Source organism: Aulonocara sp. 'chitande type north' Nkhata Bay, linkage group LG12 (genome assembly GCF_057382095.1).
Source record: "Aulonocara sp. 'chitande type north' Nkhata Bay isolate Kocher_YH1m ecotype deep benthic linkage group LG12, A_spYH_male_GT1.1, whole genome shotgun sequence".
In the NCBI taxonomy this organism is placed as follows: domain Eukaryota; kingdom Metazoa; phylum Chordata; class Actinopteri; order Cichliformes; family Cichlidae; genus Aulonocara; species Aulonocara sp. 'chitande type north' Nkhata Bay.
The window spans coordinates 21,896,241-21,923,682 of NC_141355.1; the positions used below are offsets into that span (position 1 = coordinate 21,896,241).

General features: G+C 43.2%; 2 protein-coding genes across 7 annotated transcripts in view; both read left to right on the forward strand.

Annotated features, from left to right (window-relative positions):
* dnah10 (dynein axonemal heavy chain 10) overlaps positions 1-5,866 on the forward strand; it is a 31,031-nt gene extending 25,165 nt beyond the window's left edge. For all 3 annotated transcript variants that reach the window (XM_086314318.1, XM_086314319.1, XM_086314321.1), the window contains 16 exons: positions 28-257; positions 368-641; positions 762-866; positions 967-1,121; positions 1,205-1,359; positions 1,848-2,028; positions 2,157-2,357; positions 2,714-2,923; positions 3,577-3,672; positions 3,777-3,948; positions 4,053-4,184; positions 4,310-4,521; positions 4,633-4,800; positions 4,920-5,100; positions 5,175-5,320; positions 5,416-5,866. In XM_086314318.1, the coding sequence (XP_086170444.1) occupies positions 28-257; positions 368-641; positions 762-866; positions 967-1,121; positions 1,205-1,359; positions 1,848-2,028; positions 2,157-2,357; positions 2,714-2,923; positions 3,577-3,672; positions 3,777-3,948; positions 4,053-4,184; positions 4,310-4,521; positions 4,633-4,800; positions 4,920-5,100; positions 5,175-5,320; positions 5,416-5,562 (2,765 nt within the window). In that variant the 3' untranslated portion in view covers positions 5,563-5,866. The remainder of the gene's footprint in view (positions 1-27; positions 258-367; positions 642-761; positions 867-966; positions 1,122-1,204; positions 1,360-1,847; positions 2,029-2,156; positions 2,358-2,713; positions 2,924-3,576; positions 3,673-3,776; positions 3,949-4,052; positions 4,185-4,309; positions 4,522-4,632; positions 4,801-4,919; positions 5,101-5,174; positions 5,321-5,415) is intronic.
* A 1,838-nt stretch (positions 5,867-7,704) lies between these two features.
* emid1 (EMI domain containing 1) overlaps positions 7,705-27,442 on the forward strand; it is a 56,310-nt gene continuing 36,572 nt past the window's right edge. For 3 of the 4 annotated variants that reach the window (XM_086314327.1, XM_086314325.1, XM_086314328.1), the window contains exons 1-3: positions 7,888-8,385; positions 13,951-14,064; positions 14,938-15,041. In XM_086314327.1, the coding sequence (XP_086170453.1) occupies positions 8,195-8,385; positions 13,951-14,064; positions 14,938-15,041 (409 nt within the window). In that variant the 5' untranslated portion in view covers positions 7,888-8,194. The other variant, XM_086314326.1, reaches the window with a different exon arrangement.

Sequence of the window (27,442 nt, forward strand, 5' to 3'; positions counted from 1 at the left end):
CATCTTTTTGCATCTTTTTACGTACAGTGACCCTTAAGGGTCTGGAAGACCAGCTGTTGAGTGTTATCATGGGGTTTGAGAAGAAGGAGCTAGAGGAGCAGCGAGAATGTTTAATCCAAGAGACAAGTAACAACAAGAAGCTGCTTAAAAACCTCGGAGACACCTTGCTCAGAGAGTTGGCCACATCTACAGGCAACATGTTGGACAACACAGAGCTCATTGAAACACTGGAAAAGACGAAGCTGAAAGCCAGTGAGGTTGGTATTGGCTTATGCATAAAGAGTAAAAGTTGTGGCGGAATATTATTTAACTGAAGTCACAAATCCCAGTTTGTTTGTTTCTTCATGTTTGACATTGTGATCATCAGGTATTTGAGAAACTAAAGTTGGCTGAGAAGACGTCCAAGGACATTGATAAACTTAGAGATGGCTACCGTCCTGCAGCCAAGCGTGGCGCTATCCTGTTCTTCGTGCTGACAGAAATGGCTGTGGTGAACAGCATGTACCAGTACTCACTTGCCTCCTACCTAGAAGTGTTTGACTTTTCACTGCGGAAATCAGTGCCAGACCCCTCCCTTCCCAACAGACTAAAGAACATCATGAACACTTTGACATACAGCGTTTATAACTATGGCTGCACAGGTAAAATATTTAAGGTGGAATAATAGTGAACCATGTGAGGGGCAGGAAAAAAGTCTGTTTTTAAAGGAATTTATAATTATTTTGTAGATTTTATAACCCTAACTGAGTTCTTATCCCCAGGATTGTTTGAGAGCCACAAGTTGCTCTTTTCTTTTAACATGACCATCAAGATCGAGCAGGCAGAAGGGAGGGTACCTCAGGAGGAGTTGGAGTTCTTTATAAAAGGTGAGCTATTCAGAGAAGTACAATATAGTACATACAATAGTGATCAACTATGCACACGAAAACACAATGTTCAAAGCACATTTCCATCTCGTGTATAAAGGTAATCTATCCCTGGAAAAAAGCCAGCGCAAAAAGCCGTGTGATTGGCTTGCCGATCAGGGCTGGGAAGACATTGTGAAACTTGCAGAGCTCTTTCCCGAACAGTTCAGCTCTCTGCCTGATGACATCGAGAAACATCCCACTGAATGGCAATCTGTAAGTGGCCACAGGGACAGAACTCACTACAGCCATACCTCTGAATCAACTGTGAGTGTAACTCACACTCTTTTTCTCTTCAGTGGTACGACTTGGATGGACCAGAACAGGCTCCGTTTCCCATGAAATACAAGGGGAACCTGTCTGCCTTTCAGAAGCTGCTGTTGCTGCGCTGCTTCCGGGTTGATAGAGTCTATAGAGCTGTCACTGACTATATCACTGTTATCATGGGAGAGAGGTGAAACTTTTTGTACTGTAATTTTTCATTTTTTGACTATCCTTACTCAGAGGGAAGTAGACTGAAAAACAACAAAATCATTTATATCAAATCAGTATTTGGTGTGAACTCTTCACCCATAAAAATACCAGCTTTTACAATTTTGTTTAGTTGTTTAAGGTACCTGGCAGGTAGTTTTTCTTTTAACTCCTACGAGAACAGATTTTTAGGAAAGCTCAGTGCAGGGTGACACTTTGTACTTCTTGTTTCCCTGGATGGATGTCTGAGATCGCTGCAGAGTTTTAGTCACACATGTCTTTGATAACACATGGCTAAGAATCTAAAGAGCTGCGGTAAAGTTGCTAAAACTTTTGCACAGATCGTGTCATTGTGTATACAGTATATACAGTCTGTACATATAATCCACTCCTGTGAACAAAGTATAGATGACTGTGTGAATATTGAAACATTCTGCGCTTACAGATGTTTCTTATTGTATTTCTGCTCAGATATGTTCAACCCCCTGTGATCAGCTTTGATGCAATTTATGATCAGAGCACACCTTTCTCCCCCATTGTCTTCATCTTGAGCCCTGGCTCTGACCCAGCCGGTGACCTCATGAAACTAGCAGCCAGATCAGGCTTTGGAGGCAAGTTCAAGTTCCTTGCAATGGGCCAAGGCCAAGAGAAGGTACTCAATACTTTTTTTCCTATATCACGGCATATCTATATGAATATATGGATTACCAAGTAATCACATTGAATAACATTAAAAAGGGATGAAGTTGAACATAATTGTTTTCTGTACCCGGGGTAAAGGTGGCACTAGATTTATTGGAGAAGGCAGCCTCTCGAGGTCAGTGGCTGATGCTACAGAACTGCCATCTGCTGGTAAAGTGGCTGAAGGAACTGGAAAAGGCCTTAGAGAGAATCACCAAGCCCAACCCTAACTTCCGCTTATGGATCACCACCAACCCCATTAAAGATTTTCCCATTGGCATACTTCAGAAATCTCTAAAGGTGAAACACACATTCTCTTTACCTTCAGTAAAGACTTTTTGTAGATGTTTGTAAGTGGAAGGACTTCCTCACATTGGTGCTGTATTTGAATGGTTTTAACTGGGAATATGACATAACTCCATTTCCAGTAAAGTCAGGTGATAAAACAGTTACACATTCCCTTTACATGTCAACTATCTTTTATAGAAATTGATGTTTCATGGCAGATGAGACTGCATTAAGAACCTATTAACATGTTAATAGTAGAATATTTCTATTGTACTGGAAAAAGAAGTCTTAAAGGACTGCTTCTAGGAAGCAGAGATGCTTCAGAAGTAACAGATGGTATGACAGTATTCCTTCATTGTTGTGTGCAGGTAGTGACAGAGCCCCCCAACGGCCTCAAGCTTAACATGAGAGCCACATACTCTAAAATCTCCCATGAGGCCTTGACCACATGCCCGCACCCTGCGTTCTCCAGCCTGGTGTTTGTTCTTGCCTTCTTCCATGCTGTGGTGCAAGAGAGACGGAAATATGGAAAAATTGGCTGGAATGTCCCATACGACTTCAGCGAGTCTGACTTTTCTGTAAGTTGCACATTAGTCTAAGATTATTTTGAAAGTATGTTTACACTACCGGTCAAATGTTTTAGAACACCCCAATTTTTCCATTTTCTTTAATTGAAAATTATGCAGTTTAATGTCTCATTGAACTCTGATATAAAAGAATAGTACAAATAAGGAACTGGAGTTAAAAAAGAAATCATGGAATTAATTTATAGACAATAATGTATTCTAAACTTTTGACTCATCTAAGTCTCCACCTTTGGCAGATATAGCAGCTGAACACACATTTCTTTCTACAATAGAAATCAAATATTCTTCAGAAAGTTCTCCCCATATCTGTTGCAGAAGTTGATGCAGAACAACTTTAAATTGTTAACCCATTTTATGTTCCCTGAAAAAGGCCTTTTTGTATAATTCTAAAATGTACATTATTTTTCAAATTTTAGTCACCTTACCTTTTTTTTTTTTTTTTACCTCTGGCAGTTCACCACTTACCTTTGTACCATTTCAAGCTATTCATTGGACTTGAATGACTTGAATTGCAATAAATAACTGGAAGAACTAGGTTGCTCTAAAACCTTTGACCGGTATATTTTAAATTAGTTTATGAGTGGTATAATATTTGCTGTATTTCACTTTTCAGTAGTTTAAACATAGTATCTGTGCTCTGACAGGTGTGTATGGAGATCCTGAACACCTATCTGACAAAAGCTCATGACCAAGGAGACATCAATATACCCTGGGGAAGTCTTAAATATCTTACTGGGGAGGTTAGTGGGGGTGAATTCGTTTATATTGTACATTTGAATAGTGTGCATCTGTTATACTACTACTACATGCTGTAAGTTTGGTGTAATTTATAATGTTTTGTCAGGTAATGTATGGCGGCCGAGCAATAGATAGCTTTGACCGCAGGATCTTGACTGTCTACATGGATGAGTACTTTGGAGACTTCCTCTTCTACACTTTCCGGCAGTTCCACTTCTTCAACAACAAAGATGTAGATTACAAAATCCCTCCAACTGGACCAAAAAACGTCTATGTTGGTCAGCAGTTGTTTTCTTATTTCTCAAATTCTCTCACTCATAAAAAGGGGAGGGGGGAAATTTTCTGTCATCATTTAATGCTTTATGCTGTTAATGTGCTACAGATGAGATTGAAGCCATGCCACTGGCAAACACACCAGAGGTTATGGGTCTCCATTCCAACGCGGAGATAGGATACTACACAAATGCAGTTAAGGAGATGTGGACTCACCTGATAGACCTTCAACCTCAGACAGGTATGATTTTGCATCTTTCAGCTCATCCCTTGAAGTAATATATCCTGTTTTTCAGAAGTAGAAGCATTTATTTATTTCCATATGCTTTCTTCTTAGTGGCTGATAAATACTCTCTCATATCTCAGGTGAATCTGGTGGACACATCAGCAGGGATGAGTACATCAGCCAGGTGGCCCAGGACATTCAGAACAAGCTCCCGCAGTTATTCGACATGGATGTGATCCGGAAAAAGTTTGGCATGGACATTTCTCCGACCTCGGTGGTTCTCCTTCAGGAACTAGAGCGCTTTAACAAACTGGTGGTCCGCATGCAGCTCTCTCTGGCTGAGCTGCAGAGGGTGAGATGGAGGGGCTGAAGACCCAAGATGCTCAGTAAATTAATCTGCAGGTGTTGTATACTTGTGCTTTGCTCCGATTGGGATTTGTTTAGATTCTCCTGTGTGCTGTAGGCCTTGGCTGGTGAGGTGGGGATGAGCAGCGAGTTGGACGAGGTCGCTCGATCCCTTTTTAATGGTCACATTCCGGTCATTTGGAAGAAGCTGGCACCTGACACTCTTAAGTCTCTTGGTAACTGGATGTCCCATTTCAAGAGGCGATATGAGCAGTATAACTGTTGGGTAAGGATGACCCCATTTAATTTTTTTTTTAAATAATTTTTCTACCATAACATTTTACAGTTAACAAATGACTTGTGCTTTGAATATACTTTCAAGTTGGTGTATTTTGTGCTCACCAGGTGAATGAGGGCGAGCCAAAGGTTATGTGGCTATCAGGATTACATATCCCTGAATCTTACCTCACTGCTCTGGTCCAAGCTGCGTGCAGGAAAAATGGGTGGCCTCTGGATCTCTCAACACTGTACTCAGAAGTTACCCATCACCAGAGTGAGGATGAAGTCGCCGAAAGACCCAGACAGGGTAATAATCAGAGCTCATCACTTGCAGCATGAGCAGCGAGTAGTTGTAAAGACTGACAGTCTCATTCCCTGCAGGTTGCTTTCTGTCCGGCCTGTATCTGGAAGGAGCCGACTGGGACATAGAGAAGTGCTGCTTAGTGAAGAGTAAACCAAAAGTTTTGATCGTTGAACTGCCCATCCTCAGAGTCGTCCCCATAGAGACGCGCCGCCTCAGGCTACAGGTGTGGACAGCAAGCACAACAGAACTCCACACTAATTTATAGCTCATTATTGAATGCATCTATTTAATGATATTTTTGTGTGTTTTGCACCTCAGAATACGCTGCGGACACCTGTCTACACCACTTCGTTGCGGAGGAATGCAATGGGTGTGGGCTTGGTGTTTGAGGCAGACCTGTTCACCACCATGCACCTTTCTCATTGGGTACTCCAGGGAGTCTGCTTGTGCCTCAACACTGACTAAAGACAACTGTCAACGCCACTGAGCTGATTACTTGTAGCATAGTCAGCTGAAAATGTTAGTTAACGATAGCAATGTCTGCTTCCTGCTTCATGTAGAAAAATACTTAAACATAGCCTGTGTAATACATTTTATTTTATTGTTGTTTTATAACTTTAATTATTTGCCTCACTAGATGGCAGCACATAACAGAGGCAGTAGCTTCAGGCTGATCAACATCTCTAGGGATTTGTCTTTGAAGCTACGGTTGACTAATCTGCTGAAATGTTAAGGCTGTGAATGAATAAATAAATGGTTTTTACTTGTGTCGTGTAGGCTCAGAATCCCATTCGTGCTCTTAGAGGTCAGCAGATGAAAAATATTTCTGCTGATTTTGTAAAAAAAAAAAAAAAATCATAAACTGCTGCGTGCAGTGGAAACTTTAACAGTAACCAGAGGCAACCACAAGCAACTTTTTAGCTTTTCTCTGCAGTATAGGTAATGGGACATGTTTTATTACATCGTGCAAAGAGAAGATCCTGCACAGCACTGAGTAATCGAGGCTGCTGATGTGAGCATGCCAGCTCAGGTGAAGTAACCTCTAAAAACTCAGACGGTCCTAGAGGATGTGGCAGCTGGTGCAGCAGTGACGTTGCAGGTGCAGAAATAAAACTTGCAACAGTTTGGAGCCATAACTCACGCAGTATACATCGTGAAGCCCCAGGTATGAGAGTGGAGCTGTAATCATAGTAAGACTAAATTGCTTTGAAGTCTTTATAAGCCAAACAACCAGCAGCATGAAATTGTTTTAGTTTCTTTAGTCTCTTCCCTGAAAAGTCCCAACCTGGTACACGATTACAATGTTTGTCATTACCATATTCTGCAGCCTAAAAGGATCTCTCTAAATGACAGAGGGGCAAAGGTTGAACAGGCCCCATTCTCACCTTCAACCGACACAAAAAGAGGGAAAATCAGGACATGTTTATGACCAAACACTGGGTGGGGGCAGGAGCAATTGTGTTTCCCTTTTTGAAAAGAGGGAATGAATGTTGTGTTGTGTTGTTTAATGAACCTTTACATCACTGGATGGAACTTTAGTAAAAGCAGACCTAAACAAACAATGGGCAATCTGGCTGTTTAACTTTGTACAATAAAGGGGAGGGAAATCATAACAGTAAGAGTAACGACAGAAAAAGAAAAAAAAAAGAAACCCAGCTTGCTTCCTTAGAGGTCAAAATTATTTTCAGCTGCTCATGACTGCAGGGATTTACATTAACCCTAAACTGCTCTAGTTCCTGCTTGGCACCATTGTTTGCCCCGAGTGGCCTCGTAAAAGCGCCAAGGGTGCCCAGGAACAAATCCCCTCCCATGTGTGGTGATTGGGAGCAGGTGGGCTCATTAAGAGCCAGTAAAGTCAATGCACTGTTTTCCCCATTCTCCCTGTGGCATGGTGAGGAACAGGAATTAATCCCAGTCCTCTTCTGTGACTGTGAAAGTGTTAACATTATCTTTCAGTAGTTAAGAACTTAGCACAAAACTTTAGTAGACTGTATTAACAGGTTAGATAAGCACATTTTGCTGCCTGCAGCATCTTTTGCAGCTGGCCAGACTTAAGCCCAAGGGCTGCAATCACCACAGTCACAGACATATACAACTCATGTCCTAGTTTTTGGTTGCAGTGCCAGGTGTTTACTTTGGAGAAGGACCACAGATCTGTGGCTACTGGCTGTCCCAGATGCAATGGGCAGTGGGAAATGACACTAACCTCAGTTTTCTCTAACCACTGGGTACTGATGGCTTTGACAGACTACACCTGCTGAAAACAACTCAGGGGCAAACACAGACAGACAGACAGACAGACAGATAGATAGATAGATAGATAGATGTTGTTGATGATGTTATAAATAGGTTAAACTAACTGCGTTATATTTTAAATAAAGAAAGATGGTTGCATAGTATTCAAAATGTTCAAAAAAAGGTTTATAACAGATGTGATTAGCCTTAGCTGGGGGTTTAAACTCGTCATATCCAGTATTATCAAAACTTTTCGTTTCTTTTCTTTAAACATTCCGTTTTATTTGGTTTAAATGGGGGCCTAACTCTCACTAGCACCGCGCCTGTGATTTCAGAGGAGCCTTGAGAATCAGCAGCCCATAATTCATTTAGTGCAAACAGTACAATGCGTTAAGTGCCGTCGCTTTGTCCTCTGTGAGAAGTTGAAACGGGGCAGGGTAAAAAGAGACCCAGCAGGCTGTGCTTTTAAAAGACCGGAGGAGACTATAAAACTGGTTTCATACCCGCTGCTGTAAAGGATCGGCACGATATGAGCGCAGACAGACGGAGGTAGGCAGAGCACACTCAGGGAAGGGAGGACAGCACGCATTTCACACTCAGAGCATTCATGGTTCATTTTTATAAAGTCGGATCTCTGTCACAGACAAGCGTGGGTTTATGGGCTAGTTCACACTCAGCTCTATTACACATACATCGGGGTTTTTTTTTGTGTGTGTTTTCTACTTTAGTGAAAAGGATGAGCGTCTTCTCCAGTAGACCTGGCGCAGTTTGACACGTTTCCCGAGCTGGAGTCACTAAGCGGTCTGTTTTCCAAGCGGGGCCTCATTAAAACAGTTCTGCTCTTACTTTTGATGCCACGGAAATGGGATCGCACCAACGAGAGAGCGTGTCCGCGCTTTGCAGGAAAAGTTTGCTTTGGACAGTGCTGATACTCTGGCTGAGCACGCTGGTTAACGGGACCTGGAAGACGGGACTTTACAAAACCTATTCAGTCGGGACGCAGCTGAACAGAGACCAGACAGCAGCCACCCACAGCTCAGTCTACCAGAAAAGGTGAGGAAAGTACGCACAGCTGTCATATTGCACACAGAATACTTATATTAAGTTTTGTTTTCTATCTTGCTGCCACTGCATGCCTCCACGGATGTACTCCCATCTCCATCCATCTACCGGGCGCTATTGTCTTCCTGACAGTTGGTTTCCCTTTTCCTGTGCTGGCAGGCAGCATGTTTTTACTCTGCTGAGTCCCGTCCACACTCTTGTCCCAGCTCACACACCTCTGCTGCCCCTGTGGCGTGTTATATGCTCTCTATCCATACAGCGCCTTTAGCCTCACACACAAAGCCCGCTCTTTTCAGCATCCCAAGGGTGAAGATTTCAAAAAAAGAGTGTTAAACCCTAAGTTTAAGGAGTGATTGATTATTTGTATCTCTATAATAAAGCGTGAAAACGTTTATCTTAAAGGATCACTGAATGAAAAGGGGGATAATAAGGCTTCAGAAAATGATGGATCATTCTGTGTAAGGGCAATCGAGTTGACAAGGGTGTTGAAAGAGAGTCACCAGACTAAACACGAAGGCAGGAGGGCTAACCGGCTCTGCTTTCCTCCTGGACAGAGCCAAGTTTAGTTGGAGACTAGCCACTGATTAATGATGAGAGGACGTTTCCCCATCTTGCAAATATTTATGCTGTCAGCTTGTGTGTGTGGGCTGAACGTGGCTGGAGGCTGAAATCCCTTCTCTCTGATGAGGTCTTTTGGGTGTGTTCAGGTGGTTTTCAGCGCCCCTTCGGTCACTCCACTGCCTCACTTCTCTGCTCAGCTCCCCCTGCCACTCAGAGCCAGAGGTTTGTGGACATGTTTGCTAAACACAAGCAGCTGGGACTCCAGCGCAATCTGAGCTTGTTTTGGGGGAAAAAAAGCAGAGGGGGATGAGTTTACAGTCAGTTTGCTGCTGTTAGTGTAAGTGGCCGTGCAGGAAAGGCAGGACTGAAAGAGGGAAAGCTGCTGTTGGTGTGAGTCAACCACCTTGTTCAGAGGTCACCGGGTTTGCAGTGACATGAGAGGAGCTGAAAGTCTCAGTCCACCTGCTGGCTGGCTGGCCTGATCGGTGAAAGCAGCAGTTTATTGGGTGTCAACAAACAGTAACAGCGGCGGTGTGATTTCAGAGATCAACCTCGGCGATGAAAGCAACCTGTCATTAGGGTTCAGGTGCTTAAAAGGAAACGCATATGACTGTTAGTGCACTGGGAAAGGGAAACCTTCACTAATACCAGCACTGTCTTCACACAGTGATTAGCACAATCAAAGGGGATTAACATCTTGTGGGAATTTTCTTTGCTGGTGCAGTCACTCTGTGAAAGAGCTGATAAAGCATTCCTTCACCATCTCTCTTAATGACTGCATAGCTCAGTAAACTGTGGGGTCACTGAGGGAGATGCTTCTTTAGTCCCTGTCTCGCCCAGTTCTTTATCCTCCCTCGGAGGACTTGTCATGGTCTGACAGGCAGTCTGAGCCCTGTGGCAGTCCTCATTCCTCGTCCATCTTGACCATATCCATGTTCACTTTAAGCATGGGAATGAAGACAACTGAGATTCCAGGATCTGCACGGCTTCAAGCAGAATGGCTGTGAAACTTCAAATGATGTGTATGCACAGGGAACCATTATTTGGATGGATGTCAAGAGGCAGTCACCAATTGTTCAGCTCCAATAATATCCACTGGCCGTTGATTACATTACTCAATTGAATTTGTTGCCTTTTTCTGTATTACATCACTGTCTTATCTTCTGTTTTTGGACGTGTCACTGGACAAAATATGAGATTCTTAAGACAGGATCTTGAACTCTTTTCTTCACGATTTACAGATTTTCATGTGTAATATCAGTCTTAAAACAAAGCATTAATTGTGGCAGCTCATCCTCCACAATGAGAAAAAAAATTGTTGGATTCCTGCTTATCAGATTGAATATTTGCTCATTTCTGTGGTTGTAGTCTGAGTTGCTTCAGTTTTTGGACAAAACAAGACATTGATGTCATAACTTTTAGCCGATTTTGTTTCCCGATGTCTTAGAGATTTGATACTTAGTATGAGCCTAATACCAGACCCCATATTGCATCCTGTGCACTGCAGGTGAGCAGTCCATAAAGTCAGCATCTCATTCACGGTCAGTGGAGCAGCTCAGCTCGACATGATGGTCCATTCACACTGAGCAGTCAGGATTCGTGGCGCTGTAGGTGTGATATGAGTGAATCCTTCATTTGAGTGGAATTCCTCTTTCACTTCCAGGTTCAAACACTTGAAGATGCCACAGACTGAAAACTCACAGGTGTCTGCACCTGAAAGCTCAAAGGAGACAAAGATAGATGAGAGTTTTCCTTGTTTATTCCATGCTGCTGTAAGGAGTCACTTAGCCCTGACCTTTAAGGCCTCGCTTCGGTGCTTTGATGCTCGTCACTGTCCGCTGCGCATGGAAAGCCCACGGCAGCTTTGAACCTGCAATATAATACCCCAGCAGCCGTAATGCTCTGAATTAATGTATAACAATTGTTCAAATACAAACTTAATACAACCTGTTTCTTTTGTTTGTCATTGAACCTGCAGGCCATGACTCTAGAGCTGCAAAGTTTTTTTTAATTTCACCTCGACTTGTTCTTGCTGTTTTCCTCTTTGTCGTTGGTTGTGGTGCCATATTTATCTTATGTCTCCTCTCAATCCCACGGGAGCCACACTGCTTCATAATTGCCATCTCTGTCCCCACCGGAAGCTTCCTTGGATGACCTCTGCGATAAGTTGACCTTTGTCTCCTCTTTTCTCGTCTCCTTCCCGTCCTCTCCTTTGTCTGGCTATTTGCCACATCTGTCTTTTGTCCTTTGTTCTGCTCGAGTATTTTCCCACAGATAGAAATCCAGAGGAATTCCTTTTGCATTTCAAACATATCTCCGAGCGTTCAGGCCGGCTCCTACGATACGTGAATGAATGGGCGGAGGAAAGGGAGTTACTGTGGTGTTTTTAATCAGAGTCCCATCAGCGTTTTGCCCACATCAGCCTACTTGTCTGTTCACACGGCTTAACCCCTACCTTCTTCATCCCGGTGCAGTATGCTGAAGTAGGCGAACCGCCTCACTAGTGTGAACACGGGAAAATGTGGTCTGCATAGCGTAAAAGGTGAATAGAGGGCACATGCGGTAACGACAGCGCAGCATATAAGCGAGTTCACAAGCTTTCTGTCAGCATTTGCATACATTTAAGGATTCAGCACTTTTTTTGTTCCCCTCCAATATTTTACTGTCTTGGCGTCGGCAGCGTCGAGGAACAGATGGGCCAAAGCTGTGATTTCTCTTAACGGTTGGCTGTGGCTACATGTGACTGTGAGACATGGTTGATGATTTATTTAGCTTGGGCCCAGCATTCAGAGTGTGCCATGTGTGCTTAGAGACCTGATACTCACTGAGGGCCTGCTTGGTGTTTTTGCCAATGAAACAGCATGGTGCTGGTGGGTTTCACACTTCATAGAACAAGGGTGCCTCCAGTAAGAGGAAGGTGTTGACTACAAAGCATTTGAGATTGAAAGACTAAATGCACTTAGAGCCTGCGTCCCTCATATGCATAGATAATAACACAGTTATTGTTAGGCCTCCCCAAATCTGCTTGCTGTAGTGGAAGTGTTTGTCTTGCTGCATCGCACTTATTATATATTATATGAATCGGCTGCTTTTGTTCTTTCACTCATTTAAGGAAGAAGGGTCGGCATTTCCTCCTCGGTAATTGCATAAGAGCAATGCAAAGAGACAGGGAGACCATAAAATCCAGCGCCCCCTTCCCTCCTCGTACCCCCTGGTGAGACTCTTGTCCGTTCCCAGGTGAAGCCTCTTCTCGGCCTGGGAAACTCAGATGTTTATCTGTCGGGTCTGGCAGATAAGTGGTGGGGAGGAGTTGGGTTTACTACCCCCTCATCCCCTCCCCCTTCCTCCCAGCTCTACCTGACCACAGCTTCTTCAGTGTCTGAAATTTTCCACCAGTGATTAGAGCAATTTTTTCTGGACCAGGGAAAGCAATCATAGGGTAATCATACAGATCCACCGTCATTCTAGTAGATGTATGGCTGATGGATACGCTATGATACACGAAGGGTGGGCCTGTGTTTGAATAACATGTGGCGGAAGAATTCCTTTCCCCGCTTTACTTATGATTAATTCAAATAATGTCTTACGTTTTGCTGCGTTCCTTCGCTTTTTCCAGTAAATAATACAAAATCCTTTCAGTCTGCAGGCTTAAATACTTGCTACATGAATGGAAACAATCAAGATCGCTCAATAATAAAAGAGACGTTGTCATGTGATAAGGGAAAGTCGCTGCAGCTGTAGACAAACATTTATCAGCGGTGCTCCCGCGCTCTGGCTCAGGTATGTGTGTGTGGCCACCACGACATGTGGGAACGGTTAATGGGAGCCGGTTCAGGGCTGCTTCGCATCCTCTCCCTTTGGCGGTTTTTCTTTAGTGTAAACTGTCTCTCGTGCACACAAACATATGGTCTCCCATATTGACAAACAGACTTTGGTGGGAACACCCACCCACTCTTGCACATGTTGGCAGCAGAACAAAAAAAGTGTAGTTTCATGAGCTCCCTTCCTATGCATCTATTGATAATGTTGTAAACACAGGCTGTAGTAATTGTTTCCGTGCTCCTCTTACAGCCACATGAAGGTAATGAGGATGTCTGTACACATCATTCTTAATAAAACCATTCTGATAATGTGGTCGCTCATCAGCCCGAGAGCGTCTCTTCACATTAAAGCCAACAGTTGTGTGTTTTTTCCTGTTCTGATATGTAGCAGAGAGAGAAGAAAGCTAAAGGCTTTCTCTAAAATGTTTCTCATAGCGCCTGTGCTATCAAGAACAGATCTGCTCCCTTTAAAAGGGACACTGAGCTCTCGGTGAGGATTAAGCTAAACCAATTAGCTCACAGTCTCTTCAGATAAATCGCACTTCCTTTAATTTTAAGCAGTCTCACTGAGACATTGATAAAATTTCGCATTTTGCTTCTGGAGGTCGAACTCGTCTGAATGTAATAGCTGCGGAGCGTTCTCATCCTCACTATCAGATCTCAACCTCTGACCTTAGCATCGTCGATATCTCATCGCAGGCTCTCCTCAATGAATTATGAAGGCCTTCCATTAAAGGGAGTGAACTCATAACCCAGCATTAACCCATGCTTAAATACCTTCATCTTTGTATGAGACTTTGTCTTCGTCTTTATCCCCTCCTGAGGGACTTTCGCTCCTCCAAGGTCCCATACAAATGCATGTGTACTGATAGAGGAGAGACCCCTGTGCAAATATAACCCAGTCCTGCAAACTCTGTGACTGATTAAAACCGAGTGAACACGGTGAGGAAGTTCCCAAACAAAGGAGTTGAGGGGGGGCTGGAAGGACAGAATGAAAACCCGCGGGGAGACCGCAGTGTTTTTAGTGTGACAGCACTTGTTTGAAGGTGTTTTGGAAATTCGTTCTCCTGTGTTTAGTTTAAGAATCAGACTTTTTACTGAGTCTAAAAATAACAAACTGTTGAAATCCTGCTGTTGTTTTATTCTACATTTCTGACTCTGTTTCTTTCGGCAGGAACTGGTGTCCTCATACGGTCACTAAGACTGTGACCTGCCAGGTGCAGAATGGGACAATCCTCCAGCGGGTGTACCGGACATGCCCCTGGCCACAGGGATGTGCAGGAGGCAGGTGAGAAGACAGAGGCATCTTACCAGTACTGTTACTGTTTCACAATGCTTTTACGAAACCTTTAAAAAACCAAAAAATTTTTAGCACCGTATGATCTGAACTGGGTAGAAAAACTCTCATCATGAAATGTATTCAAGACGTGCAAGTTTCTGCTCAAAACTGTTCCAGTTCCCTGGAATATAAACACTTTGGAAAAACATGGGTCTCATGGCTCTTTAGTGAGCCACATGTTTACAACTTTAAAAAGAAGAAAACAGTTGCCTGCTATCAAAGCAGAAAGCTTGGTGTAATGTGTAATTTTCTGTTTTTTAATTATACTGGGATTAAAATAGCAGAATAGTTGTTGTTTGAATGCTGTTTGAATCACTTAGAGGATTAGCTTTAAAACTTGTTACTGGAGCTAATGCTCTATTAAAAATCATATTAAGTTCAATCATATTAGCATACATAGCATATATATATATATATATATATATATATATATATATATATATATATATATATATATATATATATATATATATATATATATATATATATAGCAGTGGTATTCATATAGCTCTCCTATAATTAGCATAGTTCAGGATGCCACGCTGCTGCTCCATATGCTGTCTTTTAATTGAGATAAACCTAAAAGCTTTTATATAATCTGACACTTACTGATGGGACACATTGCCTAGAAATTTCTTTTTATCATTTAATTGAGACTGTGCGAATACAAAGACTGAAAACCTCACGATAATATCTAACCTTACCAGAGAGAGGAGATTTCCTTTCATTTTCCTTTAAAAATGTTATGTGTGTGTGCGCGCACGCGTGTGTGTGTGTGTGCCCATGTGCGTAACGGCTTTTGATTTTGTGTTTATTGTTCAGCTACAAGACCGTGGTCAGACCTTCCTATAAAGTGGTGTACCGCACTGTGACTTCCCTGGAGTGGAAATGCTGCCCGGGATTCAGCGGTGCTGCTTGTGAAGAAGGTGAGTGAAGACAGAGGACGCAGACACACTTCAGTTATACAACAGCTGACGGAAATGAATCGAACAGAATCGCCATCTTGCACTGAAAAATGATCGCAAGTTTGACTCGTGTCAGTAGCCCCCCCCCCTCTTTATGAGTCTTTGATTCGTCACCATTCACGTCCCTCTGGTTTGCATCGCCGTCTTAAAGCCTGCATTTCCAATATGCTTGTATGAGTGATTTCCATTAGGCTTACATAAGGCTACTTCTGTTCTTTGAATGAAATTAAGAAATAAGATCCCCCAGCATCCCACCACTTTATTAATCACTTTTTATGTCTTCATTCCAAGAGTCGCAGCACCAGTAAGGCTTCCTTCTTTACTGCGACTTTGAATTTTATTTTGCAGATTGAACTGAGTTTTTTATCCTCAAAAGAGCTATGCAAGTGCCGTTTACATTTTTAGACCACGGTAGCTGCCCACACACACACACACACACACACACACTCCTAGTTCATAATGACTTCCCCTGGCACCCGTCCTCAGGTTTCTGCAGTCTGGGGAGAAGGGTGGAGTGGTCTTTTTATGCTGGGAGCAGGACTTGAATGGGTGTAACATAAATTAGTGGACCGTGCAGCACAAAGGGTTAATGCGATGGCCTTTTGTAGTGCCGAAAATAGAGGCTGTTTTTCTCTCTTATACTTTGAGACAAAAAAGGAGAATTTCTACCTGAAACTCAGTGAACAGAAAAAATGATTTTTTTTTTCAGACTGATTATGGTAAACACTTGATCTTGTCCAATAAAGTGGGTTTAAAATAATCTGTTTAATTTATTTACTCAGTAAATGGCTAGTATTCCCACTTGAAGTAATTTGGTGATCACAGTATGCAACAGTGTTGTAATGCATTACAGTTCCTCCATTCAGAAGTCAGAAAACAACACACTTGACCTCAGTTCAGATGGGAAACAAAGCAGTGGCAGTCTTCTTTTGAGGAGCATAGATTAGTAAAGGAACATCGCGATGGTAAACGGCCGGCTCTAGTTTATGTTTTTCTCATTAGGAGAGGAATTTGTGCAGATATGGGGTATAAGCGGGCTGTAATGTTACTTTATTAATTACATGACAATAACTGTGTAATATAATGTTGAAGTAATTTAAGAAGTAGGCAGAAAATTATTTTCTACAGGGAGTTAATAGGTAATGCATTTGTTGTAGTAACTGTAGTAACTAATGACTGCTCCCAGGTGCTTTCAGACCTCCAAGTGGCCTCTAGTCTGCTGTAGTGTGGCTTCGACTGCTTGCTTGCACTTGCACACACCATCCCACCTTGGATATCACACTTGTTTCACACCCTCCCTACTGTCAAAGTCAAAAAACACATTCACAGTCAGACAACGCAGACTTTACCCAACAAAGGCAGAGGAACACACAGTGAAACGGGGAGGAAATTATCCAATTAAGTTGTTGCTGGAGGAGATTCCCCTCCGGTTGTCATGGCAGTAGGGGGCTGTCGAGCCGACGGGGATGTCGGGATTAGCCACTTATCTGAGCCTCGTTCCGGGTGGCTCAGATCACAGGCGGCGCTGAGTGGAAGTGACAGGTCCCATTCACAGGGCCTTTACTCTCCGGCACCATGGATCCTATCCAGGGCCACCAGTGCTTTGTTCTGCTCTTGCCGCGTGAGCAGAACCCCTTGCCAGCACAGAACCTGATACCCCGCTGCCGTCTGCCTCGTCCGCCCGCTCTAAGGAGAAATGCAAGCCTGCCACACGGGCAAAGCTGGTGACCGGATTGTGCTTAAAGCTGTTGCCACAGTGTTGCCAAGTGAAGTTAAAGCTGCACTAATAATTCAGTAGGTGCACGTTTCAAATCCAGGCTGTTAATACCTGCGTGCGGCTGTTTCCAGATGGCTGTGAGCACTTTTTAACTTTTAGTTGGACTGAGTTGAAAGACTCAGGCTTTAAAAAAACAACTCTAAACAAACATACTACTTTTGATCTTATTTGAGTCGCATAAAGAGCAACCAGGATGTATATACCTTTAAGGATCACTTTTGGAATTTTATTATTTGCTATACATCACTCTTACTCCTCTGCTTGTCTGCTTTTCACAGACTGTGGAAAATGTGTGTGATCCGCTCATTTACTGCCCTGCTTTTAACCTGCTTTTCCCACCAGGCCACCCCAAAAAGCCTCTAGCCATGTCTGACTCCCAAGGACGGTCTGCATTTCTGCAGATCTCAACAATGTCCAAAGCAAAAAGACTCTGGGGCTGGGGCTACGTTTAGGTTGAGATGCAGGAAAGTACAAAAAACACTGATAGGAATGTGACCGATATGATTGTGCTTTAAATAGGGATGAGAGAGTTGTTTTCTCTTGTGTTCCTCTGTTCTCACCCCTTGGCCTGCCAGCTGATAGGTCAACATGTATAAATCAACGGCTTGGTCCGTAGTGAAGATAACGAATTAAGTTTTGGGCTTTGCGTGTTCAAATCTACAGGCGCAAATAAATGAGAGTTCATTAAGGGAAGAGATCATGCATGCTGTCATCGAGTCATAAGCAGGCTTATGAGGATTTTTGGCATGTCGCATTAGGAGGCTCCAAAAGCAAAGCATTACATCACACCCATACAGACACACAAACGTACCCCATCAGAGTCCAGGCAGGGTAAGATAACACTGCATTAGACAGGCACCTTTCACATTTGCTGTCTTTTTCTTCCTTCCACACCCCAACCTCAGGACTTGGCTTGAATACCGGTCCAATGGTGTAATTACTGGGTCCTAATTGTTTTCTGTGAGGTTTGGGAGATATTGTCTTACTTCTTGGTCTGGAACACAATGGTCTTTATCTCTGAGTCTGAGAAAGAAAAAAGAAAAAGAAGACTAAGTATTTACAGATGTAGGCACTTTCATAGGCTGCCAGAAACGGGGATTTAATGTATGCCTGGTTGGCTTTGGCATTCCAAGTAAGTAAATGCTTGTTTTTAGTTGGGATATCCCAACATATGCTACATCAAGCACAAATATCAAAATTATACCCAATTTAGAGGCAATTATGTGGTATTAGAATATCAAATTTACCCCTCAAAAGTAATATTATTACATTAGCTCTGGCTCTAATGTAATAATTATCTGAAATGCTAGTGTTGCACTGATACCACGAGGGGTGACTGTGCGCTCAGGAGCCACGGATGTAAAATTCATTGACATTTTGAGCTTTTGGCCTCGATCTGCTAATTTTGATGGAGCCTGAAAAGTGTGGAAATGACACTAAGAGACAGGCGTTGATATACTGACCCTGATTTGATTTATTGAGGAAAGGCCTTAAAAGAAAAATAGCTGTGGCTTATCGCAGGGGGGAGGCCGCTGAGGAGCACAGCATATGGGGGAATGTAGACTTGAATTAGCACGGCTGTCAAAGCTCTGCCACGGGGGTCCCCATCAAACAGTATCTCGCAGCCAAGCGGAGGCTGTGGTTTTTGGGTTGCAATTATGAGGTGGCTGGGAGGCAGAAGCCCGCTGTCTTGTAATAAGCCATAGAAATGTAATCTGTGTTTTCACAGCTCAGGGCGGCTTATCACAAGCCTGCACGCTAAACCCCGTGCTTTAAACATCAGTCGGCTGCAGCTTGCCATTAGCAGAGGAAGAGTGGGAGTGCGTGGACGCCGGTGTATGCGTCTATCTGCCTGCCAGAGTCAACGTGTGGGTGGGAGAGCGAGGCGTTGAGGATTTCTATGCAGCTGTTTGCTGTGATTAGCAGCTTTAATGGCAGCAGGCTTTTTGGAGCTGTGAGTGTAGGGACTTCAGCCTGAGGTCAGAGGGGAGGAGGCTGAGCAAGAGCAGGTGACCAAAAGGCCCCCCCATCACCAGCACTATCACCCCACACACTCCCACTCCTGCTAGACCACACAGTGGAGCGCTATCAAAGTCATATCAAGCAGAGATCCCCTGCGTTTGCCTTAGCAGGTGTTACACATGTTATCCTTTACTTGCTCCAGTTCATTCACAAAAAAAAGAAAAATCCCAGACTTGATGTCAGTCACCCCCGCATCAGCGTTTATGCACTCAGCAGATGAGATCTACAAAGACGCATGAATCACTTGAATGTAGCGAGGCAGGCTGCAGTCAACGTGCAGAAAAGGCCACAGCAGCTGATATTCGCTGTTATGTAAATGACCAGCACACAAGTGCTGAGCATAAATTGGAAGCAGCTGACATTAAGCAAACTGGGCTGAGGCTTCCAGAAGAGATTCGGCATCCAGCCCCTTTCAGCCGACACTGCTCGGCTCTGAGGAATTATCATAAAAGTGATTAAGTAGAAAGAAAAACACAATCATTAGCTTGCTTTGTATTATCTGTATGTGATTAATAGTAACAACTCTTTGGTTGCTGTTTTAAGAACTGGCCAGATGTAAATTAGCCCACAAGTATGGCTCATTTACAGTTATTTTTCTGTTGATTAATGAGCATGTATACCTTTTAAGCAAACACATATATACCTGCAAAAATGACCAATCAGCCAACTTAAATAACAAAACCAAACAGAGTAGGAAGGTCTTTTTTCTTTCCTCACGTCCGGCCTGTCTTTCCTTCCATGCTGTCTTCTCCTTATGTAACGGTGTGCTGGTATTTGCTCAAGGTTTGTGGGGAAAAAAATCCAGAAAATTATAGTTAAATCAGTTGCGGGGTTCGGTAGTTAAACTGCAATATGCACTGATAATTTTGATAATATTATTACAGCATTATTTTTTAAATGTCCCATGAAAACCACCCTCAGAACACACACACAGACACACACAGTACAACAAAATGCTTTCAGGCTGTAACAATAATAGTCATGAGAATTATAATTATAAATTCCTATGCTCTTGTTGTTTTTTTTTCCTCTGTGTACAAAAAAGTTTCGATACAAGGCGAAAAAGACAAGCACACAATGGCAGGATATTATTTTAGGTGGATTTATTGTGCATTATATTAATCATCTAAGTGTTTTATCTGTGTGAAAGCCCGTCTGCATGAAGAACCATGTTTGATTTTAATACTTTATGCTGCATTAACGACCCGTGTCTGTTGGTAAGTCTAAAAAAAAGAAAGATGGCAGTGAACTTCAAGAAATGCAGATGCACAGCTTTTGCACTGAATCTTTCATACTTACTTAGCCTTGAATCTGAGTTAAGTTTTATGTTTCTGGCTCCTGAACTGGAAATGCCTCTTCTGCTTACTGATTTATTTATTGTTTCCCAAGACTTCCCTCAGGAGTACATTGAAAACAGTTTTTCCTGCAGTCTGAAAGAAATAAAGTGGGCCGAGTCAGCAGTGCAAAGAAAAAAAAACTTTTAAGGCATCAAACTAGACACACACACAAGTCTCAGCAGCTGTGATGTTCCTCTGTCGCCAATAAAGCGGAGGCATTTCCCTTCACCTGGTAGTGTGAGTGGACCGCTGTGCTGACTGAGTGACCCACAAACATGCAGGCACTTTACAGCCTGACGCGTCGCACAGTCAGCAGCGGAGAGAAGAACGACGCTCTCCTCCTTGCGTGGCTGAGATAAGACCAAGTGAACTGGAAGCAGAAAAAAACTCCCCAAACTTTAAAATCCTGCCCTTTTTAAATCCTCTTCACTAGCAGAGGTGTAGGCTCTGCCTCCATCTCTGATCCTCTTGGCGACTGATGTGATTAAAGCTGCATTAACCCCGTCTGCCACCCCCCCCCACACACCCCCACCCCGTCCTTCAACATATCTCCATCTCTCAGCTTGCAGGTATAGAGTGGAATTATGTAGGTACTGTATAACACTGTGCTACTGTGCTTAGGTAGGCTCTGAGGAGGTAATGAAACGTTTGATGTCGGCGCTTAGACAATGGCAGCATTGATGGAGCAGGTACGCTCGGGATACTGCTGGTTCCATACAGCTGTGATGAGTTCAGGGCCCCAACTGCTGCCTGCAGCACGCTCAAAGCTGATACCCTCACTGACTGTTATGGACTTGCTTTAAATCATCTGTAAACTAATGCATAAAATCCTGAATATTTGACGTCCCTTTTTATTCAGCTTCGTATTTGCCAGATATTGCTTTTAGGTTCTCTGTTAGGGGTTATATTCATTAATTTCCTGGCAGATTTTGCAAGGCATCTGCGTTCCAAGCCATTTTTTATAATATGCCTGCAAGTTATGATAAAAAAAGTCCATCTTTTTAACTCTGTAAGCCCCTAAGCAATATATTTTTAAAACGTCTCCCTGAAGTGAAGAAACACCCACAGTCAGAAATGTGAGGCCAAGAATAAACAATGTTGGTGTCTCGGGAGAGTTTTTACATGCTGAGAGTCTCTTTGTCTTTGTATGACTCAGTAAACATTAATCTTTACCAGACCTATTATAAAAATGTGAAACTCTTAACAAATGTGATGCACCAGAAATTCGCTCCTTTTATGTGGTGAGCTTAAAAAATGGAAACAGGTCAAGTTTTAATAACAGATCACAGTAACAGGGCCTCCAGAGTGAAAGGGGATAAGGTGATTTTGAGTATGGGTGCTCAAATATGGATAATATGGGTAATTATTATCTTAAAGGAACATTATTACATTAACCAATTCATTAACGAAACAGTCAGAAATCAATCAAAGAGGCTTAAGATGATGTTTTTAATTACGTTTGCTCTGTGACCGAACACCTATCCCACAGATATTTGATTAATTTTTATATAAGGAAAACAAAAACCCTTCATGTTTAAGAAGCAGGAGCAAGAAAATGTCAACAATAAATTAGTCACACAACTTGGCGCTTTCATTTTCTTGCTGCGCTCAGTAAAACCTGTAAAACCCAGTTTGTCTCCCCCTCGCTCTTCTCTCATCTCCCTGCATAGCGATATCCAGACCACAGGAACATAAAAGCACGGCATAAAAAAGTCGCTTTTAAGTGATGTATTCGTATTTTATGCTGCATCAGTCTGCGGTTTCCGTACACTCCCAGTAGTCCTTATAATCTAGCTCCTCATTTGTCACTGTTATAAATTCATAAACATTTACAACACCGCCACATAAGAAAACCTCGAGTGTTGTGGTGCAGACCTCCAAACATTCTCCCACTCCCACGACTGCTAAACCACAAACAGATCACCACATCACTTAGATCCTCCGCGGTGACATCATTTATGGCCTCTTGCCCTCCAACCCTTCTGGTACGGGCTCAGTTTCGTAGCCACTAAACGCTGCACACTTGAATAACACGTAGGATTTAAAAGCCATTGCCCCCGTCTGACTTTTGAGCGCTGCTCTGAGCTGGTCGCTGCGTATATTTCCATTTGCTCATGGTGGTTGATACGGTGCTCAGTGAGGATGAGAAGAGCGGTGCTGATGGCTGTGATTAGTCCTGGACTGAAGACGAGGAGAGAGACGAGGTTTGGATGAACTGCACCAGCAGTTGTTCTAATTAGAGACATGCCTGGTTGGCTTTCAGAGGTCAGACCTGACAGAGGAGCAGGCATTCTCCTCGAGGAGCCAGGCATCTTGACCAAAAAGAAATTACCTCACTTCACTGGTTATGAGAGGAAAAGGTAGAGGATTACAGAACTTGCCTCTAGATATCAAATATCAGACATGTAAAGGTGAAACTATAGATGGCTGGCAAGCTGTCTTTACAGCGCAGGTCACGTGCCATCCATTATATTCTGAAGAAGGCACACATATCCAAACCTGGATGAGTAACCACGAACAAATATGCAGCTCTAAAGGCTACAGGCTCATATTTAATGTAGCAGTGATGAGCTGGCCATCCATCCAGTCTGTGCCCAGCCTCTCGCCCTACGAAAGCTGGGATACGCTTCACTCCCCCCTGCAACCCTAAGCTGGATAAGTGATGAGGAAAATGGATAGGTGGATGAGTTTAAAGGCAAAACTGTGGCTTTAATGTTGTTATATTGTGAAGCACCCTGAATCGCCTTTGTTTAAAGATGTGTGCTTTTTAAGATAAACTTACTTTACATACAGTGTACTAAACCTATAGTTGTCCCTTGCAGCAAAGTTTCCATAAGTCATGCATTCACAGGTCTGTCTAAACTTTAGAGCATGTCACTTTGTATTGTTTTGTAAAGAGGCCACACCTCCTCTACAGTCAGCTGCATATTTTGTTCAGTAAAAAGAATGAAAATGTACGCTGACCTTCTCCTTGTTCAATTGACCACACCTACCTTATTGACCTCCTGGGTGCACTTTGTTTAGGAAGTATATTTAGTCCTATTTTTGTGGCTAGCGTAAGAAGTTGTGGCACTGATGCTGGGGGCTCAGAGCCAGAGAGGCCCAGCAGGGTGATCTCATTAACAACAGGACGTATCCCCGAACCTTTAAACCCAGGCCTGCATACCGTCCGCACCACTGCCCCCTGGGACTCATCCAGGGGGGCTTTAACAGCCCCGGTGTTTTCGTTGGACCCCTGCCACGAGCAGAGCGGCGCTGCACATAATGACCCTCCCCGTCTCCCCCGTCTCAATTGGGACCATAAATACAGTTGAGAGAGGATGCCTGTGTGTTCCTGCTTCCTCAGGTGTTTATGGCTCTCTGACTCGCTCACGCTGAGCTCGCAGCCAGGGCCTGGCAGCATACACACACTCACGCCTTGCACACATGCAGACAGGCATCAAAACCACCTGCTCTCTCCAGCTCAGACACATTTCGAGGCTCGTATGTGCAGACAGGTGCGTGACGTCCACTAAAAATGAATGTGGTCAAGTGCTGGTCAAACAAACATGAAAACAAACAAAAAACCCATAAAAAACAGCTGCACTTACTGAGTCACTGAATATATTTGGGACAGACACACGCTGACTGTCTCAATCTGTTTCCGCAGACATACATTCTGTATATCAGTTGCATGTGTGCCTTATGACGGATGGGATGATGGGGCTGTAAATCACTGCTGCTGTGCTAGATTAAGCTCATTCGCCTACATTCGCTGACTGTAGGACAAAGGAAATACGATGATGTCATGGCCCTTTTATTTCTCTTGGCTGCCCTCCATGTTTTCTTCCTAAAGGGCTCCATGTCACCTGATGGTGATCGGCTGTGGCCCCGGGAGACCCCGCCCAGTCAGTTTTGTGGAGACAGCTTGGCTGGCAGCCAGACCCGACAGTCATCAAATTACTGGGAAATAACCGTAACCACGATTTAACTGTAACAGTAGTCTGTGTTAATGTGGATTTAAAAATGGATATATGATTTAACATTCACTTTAAGCTTCACTACATGTGTGGTACATTGTACTTTAATTATAGCAAAGCAAGCAGAGGCTTTGCTACGTAGGTGTGTGTTTCAGAAAAGAAGACCGCTGAGCCTTTTGTCACTTCGGTTTATGTTATCATTGCTATGGATGATCTTGTTTTTTTTGTAGCTTTCAGTAGCTTCCTACCACTGCATGAAAAGGATGTCAGTGATGAGGTGGTACAGATGTCTAGAAGAACAGGTGTTATTTTTAGGTTTTGTTAAATACAACATGATGATATTTTGTAACTTATGGTCCTCATTGGAGTAAAAAAGGATGATACAGCAGGGTATGCTCCAGGAAAGGCGCTATTGTTTGAGCGCTCATTTTTTTTCATTTCAGAGAAGTCGGATCCAGATGAGAAAAGACTTTATTGATCCCACATCTGTATTTGTGGCCGGTCTAGCTGGTTATTGAGATGGACACCCAGGTATCTGCAGACTAATACAATCTCAATCTCAGTCTCCACTCCTTGAATGTTCACAGCTGTAAACTGCGTTTCAGTCAGGTCTGTCCCTTGCAAGAAATTCCAGTGGCAACAGCCAAAATATCAATGACATCCATCTTTGTGTACAGTCTATGGTCGGATATGCCTGACTCACTAGACAAAGTTCAGTTTTTGCAATGTGTGTTTGCATAAACAAAGTTACATAAGTATAGATCTGTGAGATCATAGTCATGGTGCTGTTTATTGTTTCCGTTAACAATACCCAGTGGTACGGTACTGCTATATCTCAGAGAACACGACCCTGTTTTCTGGGATATCACACAGGCCGCAGCATGTACTGTCCTCACCACTGGGGTCAGGGCACTGTTTGAGTGGGGAAATATCTTTTCCTCATCATCTTTAGAGCTTTAAAAGATCTGTAGACCTGTTGGGAGGAACACACAACACACAAACAAGCTGTTTACACGAACTTCTGACCTACAACAAGCTGCATGCCTTTTAAAACACATGCTTTACTTCCCTACTTGGATGGACAAACTGTTTTCAAGAACAGAAAGTGTGAAAGCAGAATTAGATTCAGTTCTTGAGGTCAGGGTGCAGCCAAAGGTGTAGGCTGCATTAAAACGGCCTGCTTGTTCCTGAAAGTAGAAAACGGTTTCATCTTTCCTGGTGGCAATAAATCCAACATTTTTGCTTTTATTGCTCGGAAAAGAAGGAGGAAAATTGTAACAAGCACACGATCAAATATTTTCACTATATTTTAAGGTTTTATAGCGTACGTAATTAATTAAGTCCCAGATGAATCAGTCATGGAAACAATTATTAGCTGCCGCTCATTTTGTGCAGTATATATGTTACATGTTTCTTTATATTCTGTGTTCATAGGTTGTCGCTTTACTGTGTAACCCCTCTATAAATCTGGCTTTCAGGTTCACGCCTCACAGGGGCCACAAATACTGAAATATGCCTGAGGTCATAATGTAGTTTGGATAAAAATGTCTAGCAAATGGCATATGCTTCTCATTTTACGCGTTATACAACTACGAAAATAAGAGAGAACAGTAAAGGTTTAGTGCTGCTGTGAACACTCTTTGGATGCTCATTGTGTTTCTGTGTGTGTTTTTCATTTGTATACATTGTCTGGATACTTCTTTCAGTTCCTATCTGAAATTGTGTGCTATCAGATATCAGACACCATGGCTGTCTAGTTCAGAGGATCTGGTACCGAGCCACTTCCAGTACACAGATTGGCCGCTCTGAGCCTTTTCAGAGTGGTTACCCTCTTTGGACATCCCCCACTATTACATCGTATTTACAAAAGACCAAAAGGATTATTCTCAGTTAATGCTTTTTATATGAACCCTTCACTTTGCCTGTGTAAACCGAGCTACTCAAGTAAACAGAGCTCCATTGAAGCGGTGTTACTAAATCTGCAGCCAGATGGGTCCTCGACCCCAAGACAAAGTGGAGAATTACAGTTTGTCCTGAAAGTCTGAGCTCAGCTCTGACCCCCTCCCTCTGAACTGGCCTCGCTCATGATGGTGGCAGTGGAAGTGGTGGTGGGGGATAATCTATTCCCTCGCTCTATCATGAAGAAAGAGATGAGTGTGTAAAATGAGAATGACTTTACTGGTGAAAGGATGGCATAGCTCCAGTGGGACACGTTTCCCTGAGTGCTGCCAGGTAGGAAAAAGCAGCAAGAGAGAGAACGGAAAAGAGGATGTGTTTTTCTTCCTCTCTTGTTGACACTTGCAAAGAAATGGGATGGCACTGTTCTTTTAAGCCAGATGAAGGAAAGCTATTATAAGGGACATTGGGAGAAGAGGGAAAAGAGAGTTTTTCTTAAGTGGAAAGGCCTGTTTGTGGTGCTGTTAAAAGGACAAAGAACAGACTCGAGCATTAACCACGATGAGCAACATTCATGCTCTCTATAAACACAATGTTCTTTTGAGGTAATTTATCTTTTCATAATGTTGTTGAACTAAATACAAAAAAGTATCAAATTAGATTTGTGGATGACTTGTCTTTGTATGCTCTGTCTGACCCTCTAACAGTCCACACACCCCTACCCCATGGGTGCAGGCGGGTAGCCACAAGGACGCCGAAGGGGTGAAAGGATGGAGAATTGAGGGGTGAAGTGTTTGTGCTCTTCGGTGGAATAATGGCATGTGTTGTTCCTTAAAAGGCAGTGATAGGAACTGTGATAGGAAATATCTTGACATACTCATTCAGTCTCTGTCTTAGGTTTCTGAGTCACTTCAGAGCTTTATGTAGTTCGCTGGCCATGCTTTGGGAGTACAATGTATCTCTTTCTGTCCCACAGTATCAGTAAATCAAAAGAATGATTAAAGCCAACTAGTGCCTCAACCTTAAGGAGGATGATTGACTGAGATATCCAGGAAGAATTGAGTGCGCTCTTTGTTACTAACAGTCCTTTGTTCCCCTGTTTCCTCTTCATCTACGCTGTCAGGCTGAAATCTGCGGCCAGCGTGGATACCTGCCAGAGATACATCAGACTAATACTTTCACTGGGGATGTGTAATTTGCAATGGAGGCCTCACACACTCCCCGGGCTGCTCGGGGATGGGAGAGGGCACGCTGGGAGATGAATTACAAACATTGCTGTGGATCTTTCATCCATCAGAGCAGCAGTTTTTTTTGCCAAGCTGGAATTCCTTTCCTCTGGCTGCACCTGACAGTGCAGCAACCTTAGCCTGA